Source organism: Cyprinodon variegatus, unplaced genomic scaffold (genome assembly GCF_000732505.1).
Source record: "Cyprinodon variegatus isolate N-32 unplaced genomic scaffold, C_variegatus-1.0 Scaffold214, whole genome shotgun sequence".
Taxonomy (NCBI): Eukaryota; Metazoa; Chordata; class Actinopteri; order Cyprinodontiformes; family Cyprinodontidae; genus Cyprinodon; species Cyprinodon variegatus.
This window is the reverse complement of record NW_015150667.1, coordinates 979,130-990,879: the sequence shown is the minus strand read 5'-3', so window position 1 is coordinate 990,879 and position 11,750 is coordinate 979,130. Positions and strand designations below refer to the sequence as shown.

General features: G+C 36.6%; 1 protein-coding gene across 1 annotated transcript in view; it reads left to right on the top strand.

Moving 5' to 3' along the window:
- The window catches only part of LOC107088336 (metabotropic glutamate receptor 8-like), a 104,633-nt gene that overhangs the window by 67,386 nt on the left and 25,497 nt on the right, over positions 1-11,750 (top strand). Inside the window, exons 7-8 of the mRNA XM_015380448.1 lie at positions 3,022-3,443; positions 5,055-5,421. Of these exons, the coding sequence (XP_015235934.1) occupies positions 3,022-3,443; positions 5,055-5,421 (789 nt within the window). The remainder of the gene's footprint in view (positions 1-3,021; positions 3,444-5,054; positions 5,422-11,750) is intronic.

Genomic DNA, 11,750 nt, shown 5'->3' with positions numbered 1-11,750 from the left:
TATACACCTGAAAGTGGTGTATTTAAATACTTAAGCTATCATTTGTTAATTTTGCCTCAGTATATTGTCATTCATCGGGGCTAAAGGATGAGAGAACTCTCAAATCAAGATATAATGGATTAGTTTAGACCTGTAAACTCACAATAGAATAAAAGGGAGAAGTGGTGATTATCCTTCTATGAATAAACTAACAAAAAATTTACCTATATGAAATTTAAAAGTGCTGTTCGGACCCTGTTCTGTCCCTGGAAGCAGTCTTTGCTCTTTGTTTAAATACATATCAGCTTTTTAAGCAAAAAACTTACTTTGGTGGCTTATTATTAATGTATATATGCAGAAAGAACCCCAGATATGCTCTTAGAGCAAAGGAAATGCATTATATGAGATGTGGGAATGAGTCTGATCACACATTATGAAGATATATCTCTCGTTATAATTATATCTTGGAGACAATTTGGCATCCTATCGTCCTTCTTATTACATTTGAAAATTCTACGAGCAGGCAAACATACGTAAAAAAGTGATCCCTGCTCAGTAAAGCAATAAAGACAGTAAAAATATTAGTCAGAGCAGCAGCTTGCTCATATGAGACTGAACATTCAGTACATATTTTACACATTCATTCATGGGCTATAAAATCAATGATCTGTTGATTTGAATAAGTGTGGCAATAGAGCAAATGCTCAAAGATGTGTGAATGGTTCCCTTAACAAGTGGTCACAGAATGAAATACTCATATCTTCTCTATGTGGCAGATATCTACATTTTTGGGAAGATAAAAAAAAAAAAAACAGTCTTAGCTTACATTTGCATCGATATGAAGTATATTGGAAAACTACATTAATTCAGATATGGTTGCAGTATATTGGGACACTTTTAGGGAATAGTGATTATCCATAGGGAATGATGCCCATTTCTACCATCTGCTGTTTTTGAATGGCTATAATTCTTGTTATGAAATATTCCAATTGTTTTCTTTTATCACAACAACAAAACCAAAAATGTATTCATTATCACTATGTTTAGTTTAAAGATATGGTTTTATTATGTGTCCATTTTTAACCTAAGAATGAGTTATTGTGGAGGTATTTTTCCATTTGTTGTGACTCACAGTTAAACTGGTGTGAACATTTTTTGTCCCAAAAACAATTAAAGTGTTGCTCTTGGCAGCCTTTCAGTTTTTAGAGTTTGGCTTTTTGGATGAAAATGTTGATTGTTTTTTTGTTTTGCACAACGGGACCTTATCAATGCAGGAATATCAGCATACTGTAGCTAATCTAAAGGTGTTGCATTTTCCCTTCTTGTTTATGTTCACATCAACCACTATATGCCTTTGCAGTACATTTTATTTTCTTTTGGTTGGATCATATTCTATGTATAGCCATTGAACCCTCCATCTTGTCCAACCATCAAGCCTGCAGCGGTCGCTCTCAGATAGGGAAGGGCAAGACCAAATAAGTATAGCATTGTTGATAGTCCAACTTTTGACTAATGGATAGGGTGTAAAATAGGCAGAAATGTCAATAATTTTGTTTTTCTGAAAATGAACAGATGATTTAGTCTCTCTATCTAGTCTTCATCTAGATAACGATAAGTCACATCGTATTATTTTTTATTAATCTCTGTCTACTTATCATGATGAAAAAAGCTTCAACTAAATATTTTTATTATTGCCATAGTTGTTAAAAACAACATAAACCTATTGAATGGGATGCAACCTCTGGTTCCTCATTTTATACTGACTCTACTTGACAAAGCTCTAGATTTCTGGTTCGTGTTATTTGAGCCATCCAGAGGTGGACTTCCCCGTGTTTATTGTCCTACTGTATAAAGTAAGTGTGCAGGAGCTTACTAGCTTACCACCAACAATGATAAGAAATTCATCTTCGAATTTTTCATTCTTGAGGAAAGATTTGATTGTTCTAATAATTATGATGAGTCCTGCAGGTCCTGAATTGGCAAAGTTATCAAAGACTTTTACATTAAAAGATCCATGTTTGACTATGGTTTTAAAGATGATTTTCTTAACTGCTGTAAGGTTTATTCAAGACACACAATTCTCTTTCATTTTTGTCCTGTCAGTACACAGAATACTTTTTCAGGGATTGACAAGATAACGTCTGGCAGTTATGAGCCTGCCATGCCAAAGGTGCTCATTTCGGTCATCATTGGTTTCATGATTAGATGTACCTTTTGCCCAGTCTTTCTCTTATGCTTTATCTCTTGGTTGTGCTTATGAATCATTTTGACTGGTCAACCCCTCCTTTAAAGGATCACCACTCTTTTATATTTTCTCTTTTTTTTATATGATGCTAATCAATGTCACCCTGACTTTCAAAGCCTCAGAAATGCCTTTGTGACCCTTTCAAGATTGACCATGATTTGCCTTGTTTCTCATTTGTTCTTGATTTTTTTTGCATCAGGATACGATGTGGACTTTTTAGGGGATCTTTGCACATATTCTACATTATATCTATTTTTTATCTATTAGCGCCACAAAATCTTGCAGGATTTATGTCTGCAAATGGCTGGGGACTCAGCTGTTAAAAAAACGCCAATAATTTCTAATTTTACAAGTGAGGTGATTATTTTTTTTCGCACAGCTTGTTTGTTAATAGCCTTTTACCTTTATAGACAAAATAATGATTGGAAGTCTTTTATTTACTCAAATTATATTTTTCTATTCCCTATTATATGATAAAATAATATGTTTGTTGGACCTAAATGAATAAACGATCTGTAAAAATATATTTTTTCATCCCTGTGCAGTGTTGTAATTGAAGTATGTGATATGCACTTTGTTATGAGGCTGTGGCCATTAGACCATACACTGGATTAATGCATAGCAGCATAAATAATGAATTGTTAAAAATAATTAATACTTTTTAAAATAAAATAAATATTTTTGTTTATTTCCTGGAAATGTTTATGGTTAGAGACTGAGTTTGTACTCAACAGGCAAAACAGAACTTAAACTTTGCCCTGAATATGTTTAACACATAATTTTTGCTCATTCCTTAGGCCTCTGAGTTCACATGCGAACTGTGTCCTTATGAGATGCGACCAGATACCAACCGAACAGGGTGTGTTCCAATTCCTATCATCAAACTGGAGTGGCACTCCCCTTGGGCCGTTGTACCAGTCTTCATCTCCATGCTGGGGATTATCGCCACCTCTTTTGTCATAGTTACCTTTGTGAGGTACAACGATACACCCATCGTCCGAGCATCCGGCCGAGAGATGAGTTACGTACTCCTGACTGGAATCTTCCTGTGCTATGCCATCACATTCCTAATGATCGCAACGCCGGATGTGGGTGTTTGTTCACTGCGGAGGATTTTCCTGGGCTTGGGCATGTGTTTCAGCTATGCTGCACTGCTCACAAAGACGAACAGGATACACCGCATCTTTGAGCAAGGGAAAAAGTCAGTAACAGCGCCCAGGTAATGAAAAAAGAAAAAAGTTTACAGCGCTATCCATCATAATAGACATTAACATGTGTGCCTCCTCATTATTTATGTCATGTAGTTTTAAATTAAGCTGTTTTATTAATGCAGAAAGCTGTAGCCAGCCACATATACCTCTAACCTACTACTCCCTCATCATTAGTATATTTGAAATCGTTTGTCATCATTACTTTTTCTGTACAGTCTTAAATTTAATAATGAGCAGCATACTCATCACTTTACAGGTAGTGTTAAAGGGGTTTCATGTAAGTGGATATAATGTTATTGCAGGATTTAGTCATTTTAAGCTTCACATACCTGCTAGGCACACAATCATGAGTTTCGCCTTTTTTAACATCTATCTTCAGGGCTTTCAAATGTTTATTTGTATCTCATTCTCTTATAGACCAATGATTTAATAGTATTTTTTGCAGCTATTCCTCACTATTTTTCAGTTTGTTCTTTTTGAATAGCTTATCTTTTGTCTAATAATGTCTAACTAAAACTTTACTGACTGAGTTTGCACACATGAATCTAAAGAGCTAAATGCACAAAGTTTTAGATGCTCTAGAAAATGCTTTTTTTGTTCAACTAAGTGAACAGTTTTTTTTAAAAAGTGCACTCAAAAAGTACCACATGTCGTGTCCCCTATTTCCTTGGATTGTAGAGTAAGTATTTTTAGGAAGTGGAAGATGTACTTTATAAATCTGGTCACCATGTGCTTTGTGAAAGAGGAAATGTCTGGAGACTTGGCATCATCACAGTAGCACTGGTTGCAGAGGAGATGATAGCGGCAGGCCAAGTGTAGATGACATATGCTTAGGGCTACGAAACATTAACAGGCAGTCTTGGAGGAATTCCCTTTATATAAATGGAGGACTGGGAAAACCCCAAAGTAGCTGTGTGGTGAGCCTACTCTTAATGAAGACATTAGTGTGTTGCACCAGCTGGCAGAATTCACTTCTCAGCGTTCATGGGCAACTTTACTGCTGTAAAAGGAGGGTTTGGTTGATGATGGAGCCTTTGATTTTCGAGGATTAGTGTGCTTTCCTTCCTGGCTGTAGAAAAGTGAACCATCTTTTGATCTCTGTTGGGTTGAGGAAGGAGTAACTGTCTAGTCCATATGGTTTCTACATTTGAACGAGGGAGAGTCAATGGAGAGTCTCTGTTTAAACTACTTCTTTGAGATGATTTTCTTCTGTATAATTCTTTATGTAGTATCCTATAATGTATATATGTATAAGGAATCTCCAGCCAAGTTTGAACGATTGGACTCATTTCTTCTTTACTATGAAATCCTTGATAAGATGGTTGAAAGGCACATTTCTTTTTAAGGTGGTTGGGGTCATTCTTAGCTGAGGGTTGAGGAGCTTCTCTGTAAGGGAGGATGTTGCGTTGATTAGGGAATCTTATGATTGCCTCCTTGACACATTCTGTTGGAGGTATTTTTTCCACATTCCACATGGAAGAAACCCTGTGGGGATCCGCAAATTTTGGAAAGACTATAAACCTCTTCTGGCCTGGAGACCCATTGGATTCCCACGGCAGATGGATAAATGTGTTTTTTTAATAAAACATGGACTTATGTGAACTTTTCTTCCTCTGCAGGTTCATCTCTCCTGCCTCGCAGCTAGTCATTACCTTCTCCCTAATCTCAGTTCAGCTTCTTGGCGTTTTTGTCTGGTTCGCTGTAGACCCTCCCCACACCGTAGTGGACTATGGGGAGCAGCGGACCCAAGACCCCATGGCAGCCCGTGGAGTCCTGAAATGTGACATCTCAGACCTCTCTCTCATCTGCTCTTTGGGTTACTCAATCCTACTAATGGTGACGTGCACAGTTTATGCCATTAAGACACGAGGCGTACCTGAAACCTTCAACGAGGCCAAGCCCATCGGGTTTACCATGTATACCACGTGTATTATCTGGCTGGCTTTCATCCCCATCTTCTTTGGGACATCACAATCTGCAGAAAGGGTGAGTAAACTACACTATTTACTTGAATATAAGACAGTAGACTGAGTGCTGAATGGGGGCACACTTGAGGGCAAACGATGTTGGGTCTACCCCATCTTTCATTTATTAACTGCTGGAGATGGGCATAAGCCCCTCAATAACCCCTTGTACGAGTGAAGGTAATTGATGGATAGACACCAGACTGAAGTTTTTTTTTTCTTCTTTCAGATAGACATAGGCACTTATCATCACTCAAGTCAGCTATTGAAAACAATTTTCTTATATCACCATTGTTTCTTTTTAACTGTACACAACTTGGCTTCTTGAATTCTCTCATTTAAGTGATATAAACATGTGGTAACTATAGTAAAACATGTCTTTAATCCCAGTTTTCAAACTTCTGAGATTAAAAACCCCAGCTCTTGATTTTAATGGGCAGATGCATCAATTAGCTTCAGCAATATTATTGGCTTAGAGTCAACATCTACTTACAACCTCTTGGGGGTATAAGAGGATTTTCTGACTGCTGATTAACTGGACTTAAGCCCATATTTAATTTTTTAATAGGGTTGCAGAAAAAACATAATTAATTCTACATATTTCTGAAAATGCAATGGCTGTAAAATGTTGCTTGGCAAGATCAGTGATTGAGTGAACATATGTGAGGTTTAACTGATTTACCCTGTACTAAGTGGGGAGTAGTTATATAATACAAACTAGAGAGGAATAGTAAAGTTATGAGAGTGAAAACACTGCTGGATGTGTAGTAAGCTTTTATTATTTTTTTTTATTTCAGTGTACTGATACCAAAAGTTGTTTGATTTAATTCACATCACTTCATTTACAGGATCTAGTAATATACAGTGTTCTATATTTCAGTGGAATATTTTGTCTGTAGAGATTGTGAAGTCATGTGACCACTGTCTGAAGTAACGTGAGGGACTTGTAGAATCTTTAAACAAAAAAGATAAGAACTGTTCACTTCACTATTATTAATTTCATAAACAAAAATTTTCCTAAACACATTTTTTTTTTCTTTTTTTTTCCTGAAATGAATAGTGTTTCCCCAAATACCTAATTTGGTAAAACTAAATACTTTTCACATTCATTGAAAAAAGTAATAATTTTTCACCTTAATCTGCTCTGATTGCTTTGAACTGGATCCATTTTTATCCCAATCATGGCCATGCTTCACAAAAATAAAATGACTAGGGCTCAATATTGCCTCCGATTGACAATAGCTTCCTTTGTTTTTTGGTTGGCTTCACAATTTTGATTTATCTGAAAATAAGCTCAGCATATAGTTCTTTAAGTCTTCTTGGATGTAAGATCTCAACAAAATCACAGTATGATGATGGTTTCTTCCTCTGCTTCCTAATTGAGGGGTCACCACATCAAGTCAAGTTACTCAAAGCTTTGCCAGATTTTTTACTCTGACAGCCCTTATTAATGGAACAGTGATTTGAACATCAACAGTTATACTGTACTCTAAGCTCTATTTGAGTCTTATGCCTTTTGAAATTTAATATTGTTTTGCTCTTTTTTCACTCTGGATCTTGCACTTTTCTTCATTATTTTCACAACTAAGCTGGGAGTTCCACACTTACTCGCCTGCATTGCTTTGGTTTTTTTACCAAATATGCACAGTGTTATTTCTATGGTCTTGTGGTGTTGTTGTGATAAATATACACAGAAGAGCTTTATATAGCAACAAACTGAGCAGAAAATGTTTTAAAAAAAACAGTAAGAAACCAAAGTGAGTAACCACCCTATACATTTGACATGTTATTATGAGACTATGCCCCTTTTTAAGATAATTATAGGAGTCTCTTAAGTCTAAAAGAAAACCTTGGTATTTTGAAATGGTTTTCTTATACACCGTGTAGAAAAATAACGGTAACACTCAAAAAACACATCCAAGATCTGAATGAATAAAATATTCTCATTGAAGGCTTTGTTCAATGAGATGCTGAATGTGCTGACAACAGAATAAAAACAAACAAACAATGGAAATCACATTTGATAACCAATGGAGGCGTGGATTTGGAGTTACACAATTAAAGATAAGAAACACACAACAAGCCAATCCAATGTTGATGTAATCCTTAAAACAGGTAAAAATGAGGCTCACCCCTGGCATGCTCCTGATGAGGTGACAAATGGTCTCCTGGGGGATCCCCTCCCAGACCTGGACTAAAGTATTCGCCAACTCCTGGCCAGTCTGTGATGCAACGTGACATTGGTGGATCGATCGAGACCTGATTTTGCAGATCAGTTTCAGCTTTGTGTAATGGGCAGGCCAGTCGATTGCTTCAATGCCTTTCTCTTGCAGGAACTGCTGACACACTCCAGCCACATGAGGTCTAGCATTGTTCTTCATTAGGAGGAACCCAGCATAGGGTCTCACAAGGGGTTTAGGGATCTAATCTCGGTACTTCGCAGTCATGCTACCTCTGGTGAGCACATGGAGGGCTGTAGATACACCAGATTGCTCTGACTGTCAGGTTTGTCATGTGCTCAGTGTGAACCTGTTTTCATCTGTGAAGAGCTCAGGGCACCAGTGGCAAATTAGCCAATCCTGGTGCTCCCTGACAAAAGGCAAGCATTCTGCACAGTGTTGGGCTGTGAGCACAATCCCGATGATTCAGGCAACAATGATACTATCATCATGGAGTCTGCTTCTGACCATTTAAGCAGACAAATACACATTTTCTGGCATACTGGATGGGCCATTTTGCATGGCAGTGGCAGTGCTCTTCCTGTTCCTTCTTGCACAAAGGCAGAGGTAACGGTCCTGCTGTTTGGTCTTTGCCTTCCTAAAACTTCCTCCTGGTGTAGTGGCCTGTCGCTGACAGACACAGCAAACCTTCTTGCTACAGTTTACATTGATGTGCCATCCTGGATGAGCTGCCTACCTGAGCCACTTTTGTGGGTTGTGGAGTCAATCTTATTCTACCACAAAGGTAGAATAAGATTCAAAAGTGACAAGAATATAGCAGAGAAAGCATAGGTACTAAGAAGTGGTCTCTGATCCCACCTGTAGAACCACTCCTTTATTGAGTGGGTCTTATCAATGGCCAAAAATCAAAACCCGTTGTCAATTCCATTTGCTCAACGACATGTGAAATTGATGGATTAATGTTGTTTGCTAATGGCAGGCATGCACTGTTTGAGGTTTTGCCCTTTTCAGGCCAAATCTTTCATTCATGCAAATGTATTTTTGATCGGACAGTTTCAGCTTCGTGTATCCTGCATCGTACAGTATGCAAGGGGTAACTATTGTCAATTAGCCTCTCATGACCAACTGCCGATCAGGAATCTTAAGGTCGGTAAAAAATTAAACAAGTTTGAAATGCAAGCTGAGAGCTTGCAAGCGTCTAGGAGCCAATTTACCTGAACCTCACTCACTGACCATGTCCAACAAGGAAATTCTTCTTTGTGTGTCTACATTTAGCTTCTAGATTGACAAGTCTGACCAGTGCCATCACTCTGCGCTGAGTCCAACGTCTGGTTGAACAGTGTGAGCAGTTAGATTACATAACTTTGAGCTGTAACCAAGTACAAAGGTTAAAAATATCATACAGTGCATGTCTGTCCCAAGTGGATAGTTTGATTTACAATAACTGAAGTTATATTGTGTTGTATATGTGTACCCTTTATTTTTATTGTTTTAGAAATGTATTTAAAGCCATCCATGGACATTTTACACACCGACTCAGCAGTGAAGAATATACATGTACAGAGGAATAACGAAGGCAAGTTTATTTATATAGCACAATTCAGTAAAAAGAAAAAAAATTAAAGTGCTTTACAAGATTTCAACAATTCAATTCCTTTCAACAATGAAATAGAAAGAAAATAAAATAAAGGCAGAATAACAACAAGTACTTGATATAAGCAAGTAGTAAAGCATTCAAAATCTTACCTCAGTTAACAGTTTAAGTTTAAAACTCAAAGACAGTTTTAAACAAATTGATTTTTTTTATTTGACTTAAGATAACTCAGGCTTTCAGCACTTTTGGTCTTCTGAAAGTAAATTATCTGAAAATGTATAGTCGGAATTGCTGAACATGTATACTATAATGTACAATATATCCAGTTTATGACTAATGCAGAAATGCAAAACTTTGCTTTTGGTTGTGATGAAAAAGCTTTATAATCAAAGGTAGCATTATGTAAATGCTGCTATAGGTAGGCTGTTGTAGCTCTGTGATCTGTCAACACTCTGCCGTGTTTTCACCAGGTTGTATGTTACTAAATTAGCTTATCTGGTTGTAATATAAAAGTATTGGCTGCTATGATAGCATTCCACCTTCAATCCAAAAGTCAAACTACATCATGCAAGCACTGTAATAAAAAAATTCATATTCAATGACATGCACATACACATTTCTTAGGGCTCTCTTTAGACTCCTAAATACCTTAGATGAAAAGAAGAGACATAATACATTGATTTCTCCCAGACTTACTTAACCAATTTAATTTCATAGTTTAAGAGGCAGCCGAAGAAACTCACAAACACACAGCAAATGTCAATACAGCTGATGTGATTTATAACAGCTCACACATAGCAAGCTGTTATGTGTTACTGAATCTGGTGCTGCAGTGTGTTATTGATTCTATTCCTTGAGAGCATGACTGCTGTGGCTTTCACAATAAAAACACTTCATATTCTCATTGAGATTCATGGAGGGCCATTGATTGAAATTGTCATTTGTTATGCTTCACAACACATATGTTTTTGTATAGCAAATGTGCATCTTTTAAGCCTGACAAGTAAAGAGGTGCACAATTATGGTTTAAAAGTTGTTATCACTGTGTTTTCGTTTTGTGCATTTTATGATGTCATCATGTATGCTGATGATAAAATAATTTAACACAAAAAAATAAGTTACAGCAATGGTCTCAAACTTCTCAGTGCTTTTTGTAAGAGTTGTCATAAAATCCAACTTTATTCTTGTAATATTAGGACATAATATTAAAATATATTCTCGTAATGTTACGACTTTATTTTTGTAATTTTACGACTTTATTCTCGTAATGTTACGACTTTATTCCCGTACTTTCACAACTTTATTCTCATAATATTACAACTTTATTCTCGAATAAAATAAAAAAAAAGATTTCTAGCCTGGCCCTAATACTCCGTCGTAATTGCTTGCATTTTGAGGCAGAATGCAGCTAACTTTTTCCTCTTTGTTACAACACTAGTTTTGTTCCGATTATTGGAAGTATGTGTGCTTGACTAGAGGTGGAAATTTTATTTTAGGTACAATAGTTTGTTTCATAGGTTAATTCAAACAATCAGTAAGTTCACACCGCACGCCATCAAAAAAGCGTCTGCTGCTTCATTTTTGATGTTCGTACACAGGTCAGAGATGTAAAGATGCGTCTGATGCTTCTGCGGCTCCTGTGTTCAGTGGCAGAGAGAGGCTTTGCTATATGTGCTGTGATAAGTGGGTATAAAGTAGTTTTAATATATTTTTTTTTGAGAAAGTTCACCTTAAGACATCATCTGTGCAGTCAGCTCATAAGGTTATGATCCTGCCCTAGAAAAGCGAACATATTTTGCCAGCAGTTATCAATTTTAAGTTAGTTTAATTTCATATAGTCATAATGAACAGTTTCAGTGGAGTGATCACAGTGCCCTGCATCAGCAGTACTGTCCGTCTCCCTACCTGCTCGCTGATCAGCTTCTCTGATTGGTTGATGTGGTGCATTGAGAACTTCAGCATCTGTTGCTTGTGAAATTTTTAACATTGATCATAGTTTACAGGGAAAAAATAGGGAGTACCAAAGCCATGCATCCCAAAAAAAGCGTAATTTTTTTCTTTCTTTTTGGTAAAGGGTGTATATTGTAAGCTTGTACGCATTGCTAGCTAAAAGCCTACCATAGAACATGAAACATAATGATCTCACTGAGTTTCATCAGATGTACTAATAGGAAAAGTATAAGTCCCTGTGTTGAGCAGCCATTTAACATGATCTAGGGCTGATTTATGAAAAGACTCTGTAAAACAAAGTTTTTAGCAAAAGCTAGACATATTGAGATGTCAGAGTGACTGATGTTACCTTATCCAATTTTCAGCTGCTATTCTTGATTATGCTTTATGTTTGAAGAACTGGTAAAAGGAGTGAGTCTAGCATGCTCACTAAATGGATCAATTTCTGACTGATATACATTTTCTACATATATAGTATTTACACTAATGAGTGATTAAAGACATAACTCTTTAATTAAACTCATTTTAATTTTAAAAATCTCATAACCCCCCTGGGACAGTTATCCTATCATTGAAGACTTAAGGGCTATACTATATGTTCTCTATAAGTATCAAGTTTAAAGAAAC